The sequence below is a fragment of the Hipposideros armiger genome, unplaced genomic scaffold, assembly GCF_001890085.2.
Source record: "Hipposideros armiger isolate ML-2016 unplaced genomic scaffold, ASM189008v1 scaffold_251, whole genome shotgun sequence".
In the NCBI taxonomy this organism is placed as follows: Eukaryota; Metazoa; Chordata; class Mammalia; order Chiroptera; family Hipposideridae; genus Hipposideros; species Hipposideros armiger.
The window spans coordinates 2,074,566-2,089,955 of NW_017731601.1; the positions used below are offsets into that span (position 1 = coordinate 2,074,566).

The 15,390-nt window shown below is 33.9% G+C and overlaps 1 protein-coding gene across 1 annotated transcript in view; it reads right to left on the minus strand.

Annotated features, from left to right (window-relative positions):
• DIAPH3 (diaphanous related formin 3) overlaps positions 1 to 15,390 on the minus strand; it is a 398,738-nt gene that overhangs the window by 132,678 nt on the left and 250,670 nt on the right. Inside the window, exon 20 of the mRNA XM_019655900.1 lies at positions 11,691 to 11,826. Coding sequence (XP_019511445.1) covers positions 11,691 to 11,826 — 136 coding nt within the window. The remainder of the gene's footprint in view (positions 1 to 11,690; positions 11,827 to 15,390) is intronic.

Sequence of the window (15,390 nt, forward strand, 5' to 3'; positions counted from 1 at the left end):
GAAAAAAATCCTTGTTCTTTAACAAGTATTAAAAAAATACTTTTTATTCACATGCGAATCCAACAGAAAATACAATCTAATTAGCATCAGGAGTATCCACTGGAAACAAGATCATAATTGCAGTTCAACACCAATAGAATCAATGCTTCTAAAAGACATCTGAAGCACAAGAGAAAGACTGCCTTTCTTGGTTTTTGAATTAAGATAGTTCCTTTTGTTCACTAAGCAAACCGTTTCCTTGACTTCATGACATTTGAAGGCTACTTTGCAGTTAGGTTAGAAAGAGGAATTGTCACAACATTTAAAATCTTTAGAATTAATGGCAAGTCAGAGAATCAGAGGTGGAATGACTTTGGAAGGGAACTATCCAGCTTCCTAATGCAGTGAGCCTTTATCCAACACTCTTCAGAGTCAGCGATGGAGCCTCTGATTCAACACTCATTTGATAAAAATGTTTCTACTTTGCGAGAGTTCTTGCCTGAATAACACTATGGGTTAAAATATAAACACTGAAAGGATTATATTGAACTAAAATTACTGTCATTTCTACCCATTAATGATAATTATCAGTGGAAGTTTTATTGTGACAGTTCACGCTAGCCAGGTAAAGGTCTCATTCCAAAAACAGTCATCTGTTTCCTGTTATTACACTAGTCTGCCAAATTCTTCCTGCCTCGGGGCATCCGAGCCTGTGTGAAGGCTGCCCTTGATGTAACTCTGTTAATATTATTCTGCTTCTAATGTTCTTGAAGAACATTAGCTACTGTGGAAGGAAACCATCCAGGAAACAATATTTTAAAATCTTATTACACAATAATGTCTAATTTCATCTGAACACGAATGCCTATTTATGCCGTTTTCAAGTAACACATAAATACTCAATTTCTCTGCTTAATTTTCCCAACCTGCCCTTGGGTGTATTTATTCATCATCAAAAGTCAAACGCTTTTTCACTCGGCAAGATAATCACTTTAGACTTTGAGCAACCTTCATGACCAAGTTCAGCACCACTGAATGGATTTGCTTCAACTTTAAGGGTTTAATGTCAAAATGACCAAAAAATAGGAAGAGAAAAGAGATAGCCTATTAATAGAAAAAGTAAAACCTGGCTCCCCCATGACCTTTTGACACACTGATATTTTCATCTCAAAAGATATACAAACAATAGTACAGAAATGCTGGGAACTATAAGCTGGGATAAAAGGATACGTGCACAATGGCTGGTCACTGATTGGTGACTGGAACAATCGGCAGCCCAGGCGCTCGCCAGCATTTCCAAAGTTCAACTGCACAACTTTCCCTTTCCGATTAATAGAATCTAAGAATCAGATAATTCTCCGCTGTTAGAAATGTGCTGAAAGATTACATTTTCCCTAACAATTACCATTACTTTTATCAATATTTTTACTCATTAACTACTAGGTCCTCATTGTCCAACAAAGATCAGCCATTTTGCAAATGCGTGCATTAGCTACAGAACAACAACAAAAAAAGTAACATTTTTAAAAAAAATTCTGTGTTATAAAAATCAAAGAATAGTCTCTATAGACTATTGATCTACATCAGGGGTTGAGAAATTCTGTAAAGGACCATATAGAGAATATTTTAGGCTTTGTGGGGGTATAATGCCAGTGTCCCAATTACTCAGCTTTGCACTTGTAGCACCAAGGTAGCCACAGACAACGTATGTAAAGGAAGAAGTGTTGCTATTTTCCAATAAAACTTTATTTACAAAAACAGGTGCGGGTTAATTTGGCTTGAGGGCTATAGTGTGATCTATATCTTTGCTTTCCACATAAATATCAGTACACTAAACTAAACACAAAATGGAAGAGATGTCTTTTAACCAGATACATTTTTATCAATTGACAAATCTTGAGTGTCTTCTGTGGTATTGCTACGTGCATAGTCCACTAGATCCTGCGAGATAAAGAAGGCATAAGGCCGTGCTCTTGAAAAAACATACAATAATTTAGAAGTGTAAGACTAAAGCCAATGAAATGACTTCCAATGAAATATTCCATACATATGTTATATGGTAAGAAAATACCGGCTTATAAAAAATTGGATTGTCTATTATCAAGGATAAAAAATTCAGAAGACATCTTGAAAAATGCAAAAATTGAACTGAATCATATTTTGTTAAATTCAGTCAGTTAAGAATTAGAGGAAAGGTATTTATGGCAAAGAGAACACCAGAAATAAATGCAGAGAAATAGGAATGAATGAGCCTGAAGTGGAGAATGGATGGTGTAACCAGTTCAACAGAGACAGAGCAGTCCCTGAGAAGTGCAGGTTCATAGACTTATCCATAACCCCTGCAGCCATATATTTCAGAATCAGAGTTTTTCAGACTCTAGTAAATTCAAAAAGGTACATATGCTGTAAAATCATAACATAACACACCCAGAGCAACCTGGGACAGCCTCATCTAATTAACCTCATTATTTCCACAGCTGAATATCCACTTTGATGGGACCTCCTATCAGTTCAGGTCAGGATTGGCATCAAATGTGTGTGGAGACTAAAGTTACTAAAACATTTTAGGTTTTCAGGGCATTTTGCATTTTGAAGTGCAAAAGGGGTTTAGACATATAGTGGATTTTGCGGCCCTAGGGCAAGAAGCAATCCTGTTTTTGTTGCAATTTTGTCTGCTTGGTTGTTACAGTTTTCTGACTGGTTCCAATAAGTTTAGGCTTTAGAGATGGTTTAAATTTCACCTCTTCTTCAACTGTAACATATTTTTTTTTCTTTTTTTGAAAGTTTTGGACTGAACTCTATAAGGGAACCAAAGAGGTTCAAAAGTGTATATTTATATGGCTGTAAAACAACAGGAGGCTTCAGTTTTTTAGGATAAATGCTAAAAACAGAGATTTATATAATATTTAAAGAGTTTGTATTAGATAATAGAAATGGGATTAGTTTCTTAAAAGCTGGATTTATTGTTATGCCTGAAAACAAGAGAATGCTCATTGTCTATCTCTAAAATTATAAAGAATAACTTCCTATCAAATCAAGTAATTCCACTCAGAATTGGCAATCTGGCATGGGCACAATCATGGTGACAACATCCACAGGTTTGGAAAATGTACACTATGTAAATAGCTACCCATTAGGGGGACCATTTCCTGAGGAGTATTCAATGTTAGACACAAAGAAGATGCCACTGTGATTGAGTTCTCAATTATAATACAATAAATGTAGCTGATGTTATCAAAGCTATAGCATTCTCCGCCTTGTAATAACATCAAAAGAATTGAATGGTATCATTTCCACCCTAGAATGTAAACAGGGTGAATTTGTGCTTGGTAACAGAAATGTTACAAATAAATGATGTCAATATAAAGATTTCTTTGCTAAAATTCTTAGAAGTAATCCATGCTACACGATAAACATCTAAATTATTTTGCCCCAGATAAAGTTTATGATAATTAGTATTTAATCTTTCATTCCACAACAAATTTAAACAAAAGTTGAAGTCTATTTTCTACTTGTCATATAGTTAGTATATAATATATAGCATATAATATATAATACCCATAAGAGGGACAATGAAAAACCATTAAAACGGCTTTTAAACAAGGGATGAACAGTAAAGCAGTAAGTACGAGGATGTACCATAAAGATGTTTAACAAAGAGCGACACACATAACTCAACAAAATGAAAAAAAGAAAACAGAATCACGATTTCAAGATCTGTTGTGCTGGAGAAGCCTGACAGCCTCCTGTCCTAATTTTCCTTTTCTGGGGCTTTCTGCAAGGACACTAGGATGATGTGTGAGCCTTACTCAGCCACACAGAGAAAACACGTATTAGGTCACACACAGCCTAGCCTCTGGATGAGTTTTCACAATGGAAACGGCGTTATTCCAGTGGAAAGAGATTCCTGAGCACAAGTACAAACCTGTATAACTATTAGTGAGACTATTGGGAAAATCTCTCATCAGATACCCCTTGAACTATTCTTGGAGACAGTCTTTTACTACCATCAAAAAAAAAATAGTATGTTAGACGGTAGAGCAGGTGGGGGGTGTCTGAGGGCACTTGTTCTCGAGTACAGCACACTAAGGTGTTTTTGTCCCCTCTTAAAACTACTACACTGCAAATTCCCTGGTTCCTTAATTTGTAACTTGGGTCGAACAATGTAAACACTCAAGACCCTTCCACCCTCTTCGGAACTGCTGAGCTCTCTTGGGGCCAGAACTATTGAGACCTTTGAAAACCTCCTCCTTTAAGAGGGGAAGGGCACTGCGATAAAGTTCTGGGCACTAGGATAAAGAAATCTTTGGATTAACCAAATAATCAAAGTGGAACGTGAACCAGAGTAGGGGAGCATCCCCAATTTGGCAATCCTCCCCCAATCTGCCAACACACAGGAAGAAGCTAGTTTAAAACCACTGACTATGGTACCATAGAGACACTTGTCCCTCTCAGAGGTTTCCAGAGAAGATGATTCTCAACCTTCATACATAGGTATAGTCTAGTGCCAGTTACCAACTACTATAATCTGTCTCCTTTCCCTTCTCTATGTTTAAGTCATCAGGAATAAAGGAATAGCACAATAGTTAAAAATACAACCTCTGGTCAGAAAACCTGAGTGCTGGCTTCACTGACTACTAAGTCTGTGAACATGTACAAAGAAATTAAACAACTCTTCGAAAAAAAAGAGTCTAAGTTTGTGGTAAGCATTACATGCAATAAAGAACACATACGGAGCCTAACAAATACTAAGTGATCAATGAGTGGTGGTAGAACTAATAGTATCAGAACTAGTAGTATGAGTGTTGTTGCTATTACTATTAGTAATAATATTACTATTCCAAAAATGGTGGTGGGGGGATGGGGAGTGAAAGATAAGAAATGCATCAAAGCCAATGCAATTAATTTTGTTACATTGTTCTAAATAGAGGAATGATTAAAACCAATGGACTATTTACATGCATCAATTGCCAATAATGCTGGAAAACTGAAAGCACCACTGCATAAAACTAGAATATATGCAATTATGGAAAATAATCTAAGTTTTATGTTATCTATAGAGGACAGGATAATTGTCAAAGCCTCTATGAAAGCAAGTACACACATTAATTGCATATCTGTTGAAACTGGCAGACATTCCCAAGTAGTATTTATGTAATATGCATTTCCTCTAAAATGGAGGCCTAATTGCTTAGTTATTCTCAACTGCAGAATAGAAAACAAAGGAGCAGTTTTGGCCATGTGGGTAAACAACAGATTTCTAAAAGCTAATTATCTCTTTATTTAATAGACTGAAGTTGCACCAAATGAGACATTTAAATCTAATAAATAATAAACAAACTGTAACCTAAAGACTAAAATATAGGAGCTGCTCATATAGTTTTTATTGCTCCATTAAATAAGCTCTTATTCACTTCCCCCACAAAACATAATTATACAACACTGGGTCCATTTCAAGGCCATTCTGATGTGCTCTTTAAAAATTATGTGAATCAACTTACATACTCAGGAAATCTTAAAGCATAATATTTGAATTCTATTATCAAATGCCCTATTCGTTTCCATGATTAAGAAACAGAAACACAGTTTTGAAAAACTTGTACATAATCACATAAAATCGCTATTACTATTTGTCTTACTAGAAATGATTACACATAAAGATAGCTAAGCACTTTAGATAAATAAATACTAGTGTCCATACTTACTAGTTTCTACATCAGATATTTAATACTCAGGGTATCTTCTTAATTAAAATAATTCAAATTTAAACATCAACCTCAGAAAATGTATTCAAAATTCACATACCGATTAAACACAGACATCATGAAAATGTAGTTAGCTTGCTTCTTTGTTTAATGTAATATCAATTTCAACATAAACGGCCAAAACTGTATGTGCAACTATTTTAACGACCTCCAGGCTCATCATTTTTAAAAAAACAAAACTGAGAAAAATGTCCTTTTATATATAATGCTATAACATGTTAATATGAGATAATGTGTTTGTTTAGTTTTGCTGCTCCAAAGGATTTTTAATGTTTTGTTTTCCTTCTGAGGGACATTTAGCCAACTATTTTCTTTATTTTCACTATTAACAAAAATCACATCCTGAGATAATAGTGATAGTAAATAGTAGACTTAAAAGTAGGTGCCCGGTTTCTTGCCAAGGGCAAGTGATGATTAATGGCGGTAAGAACAAGCAAGGACTTAAGTTTACTACTTCAGGTGGTGATAGAAAAATTTGAATATCTGGGAAAAAATGCAGTTCTTATTTGCATGGTAAAAATACTAAAGTCACAAAAACATATGGGGTTATAGCGGGATTATGTGAAGATGTTTCTCTGCCTCTAACACTCAGGGGTGCTTGTCCTACATATGAAAATAAAACAAAAAGTTCCTGGTCCAGAGAAGTGATAAAATTCTAATGTTACTTCAATAATTCACCCTTCTACATTTTCTTTTTGTTTTTAAGAATAGGAAAGCCAGGTTGACAACTTCTACGAAGATAAGAGCAGTGCAACTGACCCTTGACAACAATGGCTTCAATTGTGGGGGTCCACTTATATGTGGATTTTTTGCTTTCCCTCAGTGCATACCTGTGTTATTTCTGATGACGGCAGGGAGTCCACAGAAGCAGAGAGCCCACTATGCGCATTGTTCTACACCATTTTATACGGGTGACTTGAGCATCCTGGATTTGGTATCTGCAGGGGTCCTGGAACCAATCCCCTACAGACACTGAGGGACAACTAAGTTTTCCAAGAGTCAAAAGTTATACGCAGATTTTTGACTGCATGGAGGTGGGGGTCCATAACCCCCACATTGCTCAAAGGTCAACTGTATTAAGTTCTGTATTAAGATATACCATCTACAAAGAAAATCAATATAAAGTTTTAGCTTATCCGCATAATAAGATGCTGAAAAAATACACTATATTAGCAGAAACAGTATAGCATATAAACATGAGACTGGATCTCCTACCGATTTCTAAGGAGTTTTATATAAGCAATATTTTAAATCAATAAGTTTGGTATACATTAACATTCTCCTTCGTTCTCTAAGATCACCTGTTGTCACCACCACACCCCCACCCCAGCTGGTCGCCATCTCCATCTCATTATCCTAATTTTGCTTAATATAATTTTTTTTTTATAATCTATACTTATTTTATTTACATGATTATCTGATTCCTTCATTAGAATTTTAAACTTCACTGCAGCAGGGACCTTCTTTCATCCTTATTTTGCACTGAAATCCCAGCATATAGAACAAAACTATTTGTTGATGAATAAAAGAAACCAAGTGCCTTAGGTATTACATTTCTCTTCTATACTAATAAAATAATAATGGGAGATAGCTCTTGTGTTTTTCATAATAATACAATGTCTTTATTGAAGATGATATTTGTCAAACATCAGAAGTGCATAAAATTCAGTGTTAGATATCTGTTAAAAGTGTCAAAAACTGATACTTTGCCTAAGAATATTTTCAGTAATTAAGTGCTAATTAGACATACTGCTTTGTAACTTCTACTTCACAAAGCCCCCAAATGTTAATAAAAGTCATGATTTGACATAAAGCATATTCTACATCTAATATGGAAAGGAAAAGTGACTGCATATTTGTACTATTTTTAAACATGAAATAAGGGATCAACAAATAAGTAATAACATATCTGATACTTATATGACTTACTTGGCTATAGCAGCTACATTAACATTAAGACTGAATATTTGTTCTTCTATATTAACAACCATGCTATGTTTGAAGGAAAACTAAAGACTATTCAAAATAATCATCATTTATTTGGTGAGAAAATTACATGTTTGACACTGAAATGTGAGATACATCCCTAGATTCTTTAAAATTCCATAGTCAACAAGAAAAAAATTGAAAGTTCATTTCCAAAATGTTCAAATGTTTTTAAAAGAGAGAAAAAGTTTCAAAAGTGGCTGCATCATAGCTTTCTGCAGTGTCAATTGTTGTCTCATCTTGTATCAAGTAAATTTCTGATTAAATATATTAAAATATTCACACATAACATACAGTACATATTTTAAAGACATATTATTTTGAAGTATGTGCTGAATATCATTTATATAAGTCAATGTTTCCCAGACTACCCTTTGAAGCACACGTTCCTGGAAAATGTCAAAATGTATGGCACATATAGAGCATATTAAGGGCTTTGGGAATTCCTACCAAGTGAGGGCCTTACATTTATTTGAGACTCATCTATTGTAATTTACAGACCATATTTAAGGAGGGGCAGTATAGAAAGGTTTTAAAAAATAATCCAATAGGTCAAATAAGATGAGTTCTATGATTAATAAATGATAAAATAGAAACATTTCCTTCAATTTATTTTAAAAACAAAAAAATATTCAAATCAATTTTAATAATTAACAATAGAAAAGTAACATCCTCAACATAAAGTCACCTATTTGAAAGCAACATAAATCGATTACTAACCATAATTGATGGTGGACTATTAGAACGATTTTGGTAAAATTCAGAAACAGGCCCTAGTATATTAAAATCTACATGTAAAATATATGAACAATTAAGAAAGCATCGCTGAACCTAGAGGATAGTATGCTAAGTGAAATAAGTCAGACTGAGAAAGATGAATACAATATGGTCTCACTAATATGTAGAATCTAATGAACAGAATAAACAAGCAAACAAAACAGAAATAGACTCATAGATGCAGAGAACAAACATGGTTGCTAGATGGGAGGGGGATTGGGGGATGGGGGCAAAAAGGTGAAGGGATTAGGAAGTAGAAATTGGTAGTCACAAAATGGTCATGAGGATCTCAAATACAGTATGGGGAATATAATCAATAATGTTGTAAAGATTATGTAGGGTATCAGATGGGCACGGGACTTATCAGGGGGATCACTTCATAGATTATATAAAAGGCTAACCACTGTGCGGTACACCTAAAATTAATATAAAACAATACTGAATGCCAACTATAATTAAATATATATTGATATAATCACAGGATGTAAAGTACAGCTTAGGGAATATAGTCAACAGTATTGGAATAGCTATGTGCTATGTCAGATGGGTAGTAAACTTGGTGGGGTTAGGACTTTGTGAGGGTGTAAATGTCTAATCATTATGCTGTTTTGTACACCTAAAACTAACAAACTAAAAGAAAGAATTGCAATAAATGAAGCAGAATACTACTCTAAAAACCTGAAACTAGAAAAAAATTGAAGTGTAAAATTGTTGACAGAATAACTTTTCTAAACTTAAAGATAGAAAAAATTGCAAAAGCAAAGATTACAATAAAACATAAAAACAAAACACTTTTATATGTCAAGATATAAAAATAAAAACTCAAATTGAGAAAATATATTTAAACAGTAAATACAGATGTATAAAGAGCTAACTTGTCTAAATAAGTAAAAATAAAACCAAGACAACAAAATTCACAAAGAAAGGAATACAAATGGAATGTAGACACTTGAAAAAATGTTCAGCCTCAGTAGTACTCAAAGAAATGCAAATTAAGATGACAAAACATAACTTTCTAATCTATTAAATTAATAAAACTCTTTAAAAAATGAGAATACTCAACCAAAGCACATTCATCAACTAATGTTAAAAGTTGTTGAATTAGAATAATACTTTTAGAAATCAATTTGCAACACGCATCAAAAGTCTTAAAAATATTTTTATTCCATATCCTAATAATTACAAACATTTTTCAATTATTTATGCATAAATGAAAATATCACATTAAATAGGTGGAAATAACTATTGTTCTATGACTTCATTACCGATAGTGCAAGTTAAACTTTATATGATATATCCAGTGGATGCAATAACATAGATATTAAGAATTACAAGTTAAGAATAACATGAAACAAAGTTCAGCAAGATAAAGCAATGCGCTAAACTGCATATTCGCTAGGATCATACAGCTATTATTAAAAGGCAGAAAATTGTAAAACTGAAAGAAAAATGTGCCAAAATATTAACGGTGATTCTCTGAATAGGAGGATTATGGGTGATGGCCTTTAGATTTACTACTTTTTAGGTGTTTTCTATAACACAAAAGTATTACATTTAAATTGGAAAACTAAATAAATTTATTTTTATAACTGGAGCTTTCCATCAGGAGAAATATAAATCAAAACAAAACCATTATTAAGATTACATTGTGTTTGAAGTTTCAATAAATTTATGCTTCCTATCAGGTTTTAATTTCTAGATTGATGGAACAGGGACTTGCTGAGAGGCTGTGTGATAGGCCCTTGGGAAAAACATACAACAAACAACACAGCCAATCTGCCATCAAGTAACTCCCCTAGATGACTCTTTAACCAATAATGTTCAAATACCAGAAAGTTTGGTAAACTAGGCAGTAACAGATACTTTTAAAATAACTTTCAGAAGCATATTTTAAAAATCAATGTTAAACCTTCCTGATCTCCATTTTTGTTTATACGTTTTAAGGTATTTCTGAGAACACTTCCTGAATTTCAAGTGTACTCTTATAAAAAGAAATTGTGCTTCGATGATTTTTCCCCCTGGAAGAAACATGTGCGATCCATTAAGGTACTCAGTTTGCTTTATTAAAGATAAAATATGTCTGTAAAAATGAAAGTAAGGAAGGCAAGAAGGCATCTCTGTCTACCCCTGGGGAGACCTTAGGTGAATTTGCAGCCCTGAACTGTAAACTATGGTAATTTAGCAGTGAAGTTGATGGATTTTAATTAAGGCCTTCTGTAATCCTTAGTGGCTTGGAAATGGAAGAGCCAGAATTTGCAGGGGGTGAAATATAACTACAATTTACTTAATTCTTTTGCTTCTAAGGTTGTGGTATTTTTTAGCTTTGGAAAATATACATATATCTCTTTTTAAAACTGTAATTTTGCTTTTTTTTTCTTTTTAATTATTTCCAAGAGCATTTTATTAAAGAAAATTTCAAAATACACCAAAGTGAGAAAATAGAATGGTAAACACACCCTTCCCTCCAAGCACCCACCACCCAACTTTAGCAATTTCTACTTGTAGCCAATCTTGTCTCACCTACACGCTCACCTACTTGCCAGTCACGCTAGATTATTTTGACTGAAATCCCAGGCATCATATCTTTTCATCTATAAAATTTCAGTATGAATCTCTAAAAGATACTTTAAAACATAATCAAAACACCATCATCATGTCTACAAGAAGAAAAAAAAAGGATTCACATTTTTCAGTCTGCTTTTTTCTACATTTTTTTGAATTGGAATATACTTCAGCTCTATTTATTGCAATCAGTTGGTATGTCTTCTAATCATGACGTTTTCCCACCATCATTTTTTTCCTCTCTTAGTATATTTTGTTGAAGAAACCAGGTTACTTGGCCTGTAGAGTTTCCCACAGTTTCCTACAGTTGTTTACTTATTGACATAAATTATTACAGATTGGTTGTTGAAAGTGTAGTCGATGAAATGCGAATACACTGGAACTACAGGAGTATACCAGAGAGCCCAAATCACCTATGACCAATGTTAGAATGAAAACACTACTAGTTAGTAAATAAAAGGGGAGAAAGCCCATAAGAAAAATGAATTGCTGTACAGATTAATTATACAAATAAGTAATCACATCTTCCTTTTTTTACTAAAGTATATTAAACTGCTATTAAAGTAACCAGCATAAATCTTAAATGGACATAGTATAAATGGCAAATTTGAGAGTACTCACCAGTCTTCATTTCTAATAAGCGTTTTTTCTTTTGTTGGCGTTCAAGTCTTTCTTTCTCTGCCAATTCTTTGGCTATTCTGGCACGTTTTTGTTTTTCCTCCGCTTCTCTTTTTATGACATTTTCCTTTACTGCTTGCTATAACAAATTGATTTTGAAAAATTATCAATTTTAACCACAGTGATTCCACAAAGAAAATATACAATTATTAATATGTAGAGCTGTGAGTATCTTTGAGGTAATAGTTGCTTCTTATATTAGTAACACAGAAAAGATTAGCACATGAACCCTTCCTTGTTAAATATATCTTGTGTCATATATCTATAAACACAACTGTTACGTTTAAAGCACCTGCATCTTAGTGGAATCAACAGAAAGAAGGGAGACAGAAACGAAAAATAAAAAAAACATTTAATATACAAATCAAAACTGATTTTCTATATATAGCTCCAGAAGAATATCTAGCGAATGTATTAGAGTCTCCCATACGTCCTCTGCTAAGTTAACTATTGAGTAGAAGTAAAAGAGTTGAACAAATAATAAAAAGGACCTGAAATTTTGGAATGGCTCCTTTATACTACAATCGTTTAACAGTTTTTCTCATATAGAGAGATGTGTCATAATATTACTAAAGAAATAGTTTGCATTTCAAAGGCAGGCCCTCTGCTCATCAAAACAAATAACCACATGTAAATCATAAGAAGATTTCAACAGATATGTGATCAGTTAAGTTCCAATTTTTTAAGTTTTATACAAATCAAGAAATGCTTCTTATGTGGCCTTAGTGTAGGATTAGCAGGTAAACATGGATTTTGTAAGTGCCAACAAACAGCATACAAATCGGTTACCTAATTGCTAGTTTATCATTAAATAGAAAAGCGTATAACTAAACTTTAACAAGTAGGTGGCTTATGTTATTATTTGGAAGGCACTCATTCCTTCTTTACTGTAATATTTTTCTAACCCTAGTAACAGTTACAAGTTTTTCATTAGAAATCAAATAACAAAGTTTAGTATTATTAACCAAAACGATGAGAGGAAAAATGTAACAGAAAAAAGGAGTAACAAAAAGCACAGAGTAGAGAGAATATTCATCCATCCATCCATCCATCCATCCAATAAATACTTACTGAGAGACTGAGTGCTAAATGGTACTATTTAATGACTTTCATATATATATATAGCTCTAAAATAAGTTTACATTCTGTGTGATAGGGTGGGGCCGGAGGCAAAGACAGAGGATAAACAATAAAAAGTTTGATAAATATAGTACCATGGAAAAACAAAACACAGAGGAATGTGACAGAATGCACGGGGAGCTACTTTATACATGAGGGGGTCATCAGTAAGGCCTCACTCACTGATTTGATTCAAGCTGAGTCTCGAATGTCAAGGTGCTAGCTAGGTGACGATCTGGGGGAAGGACAAACGCCAAGGCCACCGGTGGGTGTTAGAGGTAGAATGGCGGCCAGCATGGTGGCATACACTGAGGCCAGGAGATTTGCCAAGGCCTGATCATTTAGGATTTAGGGTCTTCTACGCTAAGATAGGGCAGTTGGGTTTTCTTTTAAGGGACCTGGAAAACAATTGGAGATTTTCAAACAAGAGAGTACAAGACTAAGAGCTGTAAGATACAAGTACCAATCAAGCACCTATGTGTCAAACTACCTTTTCAAAGACATTTGTAGAATGAACAGCCTTGGAAGATAGAGGTAGTTTCTCCCTTTTAAAGGCAAATGGATTTGTTTGCTGCTGTCCAGTACGATAACCTGGGGATAAGGCTGGGGAGTCTTATTATCTCTTTAAAAAGATTGGGTTCCCTAAGTTCAAGATTTTTCTCCAGTAACACAAACCACTAAGTAGGTGGGTATTACACCTGGTCTGGTTAACATTGCCCGTGGGCATTTGGGCTTAGGGATCTATGAAATGGTTTCCTCTGGCTACTGCTTATTGCTGTAATAAACTGACTCCACAGTACTGTGTTTTCTGCCACCATCCATGGAATGGTGGCAGGCAAACAAGGTACATGCGCATGTTCTCCACAGTTCATGACACATATTAACATGCTATTATTGCTGAGCTATGGAATACCAGCAGATGCTTTAGTGTGCAAACCCTCCAATCTGCACAATGGATCGTGCATCCTCCATTCTGGCCCAGGATGGCTAAGGACCAGTTCACTATAATGAAAGTTGTGAGAGGCAGAGGGAAGGTTTGCAGGCTAGCTGTAATCCAAGTTCTCTCCATCATGTTGCTTCATATCACGGTAGTCTATGTTTAAATGTCAGTCACAAGACAAAAGCAGCTACAAAAATCAACATACACTATGAAGGTAAAAGGGGGCAGCATAAAAGAAAAGCATAGTTTCAAAGACAAGTGGTGTATCTGTGTGTGTGTGCGCATCCAAGTATTATGTGTAAGGGAGATGGTGTAGGGAGAGTGGATTGTGGAGGAAAAAAAGATAAGCAAAAATTCAGAAATCAGAACTGTATTTCTTGCTTGAGGGAAGTGCATAAGAAGAGCCTGTGATAGATTAAAAATATATCATGTCATTTACTTATGAAAGTTCTTATAGTACAAAATTTTCTGATGTGAATTTTTCACTTTAATGACTGGATGCATTTAATGAGAATATGTAATAGACTACCTACTACCAGATATAATTGCCACACCTTTTTAGTATTCTATTGGGCAATAAACAGTCAAAATTACTTCCCAGGACCTATAAAAATAATGTTTATACTTCAAAATAAGGTCTGAAATAGTTCTTAAAGCTATGTTGTTTTTATGGAAAATGCACTATTGATTTTCATTTAAAAGCCGATCTCATTTAAAACATATCTTATTCTGACATTATAACTATTAGGAGAACAATTTTAACTAGAAAAATACCAACAGACTGCATAGAAATAGATATTTAGTCTAAAACTAATATTCCGGTTCAAACAGTAATCTAGAATTTTATTTTATTCTAAATGTTGAGAAGTAAAAGTAGCCTAAAACAGAAAAGCTGACTAGTGAGAGAACCATATTATTCCAGATACAATTTCCTCTTGCTACTTTAATTTTAAATCCAAAGCCAGGAAAGAAAGTTAAGGCTGAGCCATACATAAAGATACTTAGCTATAAGACATTTATTTTTTTAATCATCTTATTCTTGACCTAGTTTCCTATTGGGTGTCAGAAAAGTCATGACGCATTTTTGCAACAAAAAACATAGAAAAAATACGTCATGACTTTCCGAAAACCCAATATTTATTCAATTGGCAAACAAATTGCACTGTCAACAACTACTTTCAGGTATGCAATGCCAGAAGAAATTCTTTCAGTGTTTGAACAACTTTCCAGACACAGCCAGTCTACAGCAAGGACCACAGAGGGTTTTAAAACTTCAGTCACATTTTTTACTATTCCCTTGAAATGCATAATCAATAATTATCTGAGTTCCTAAGGCTCACGTACTTTTTATGGTGACAGCAGATTGCAGAATATCTATATAAAAATACACAGCCATATTAATAAATATATCCATACAAAAATATAGATATGTTAATGAATATGTGTGTGTGTGTGTGTGTGTGTGTGTGTGTGTGTGTGTTCTGGAAGAAAATAAAAATATGTGAGCTCACAATTATTTCCTACCTATAATTTGTTTTTTATGTAACTAATGTAATAACAGGAATTTGCCACTAGTTAAAATAT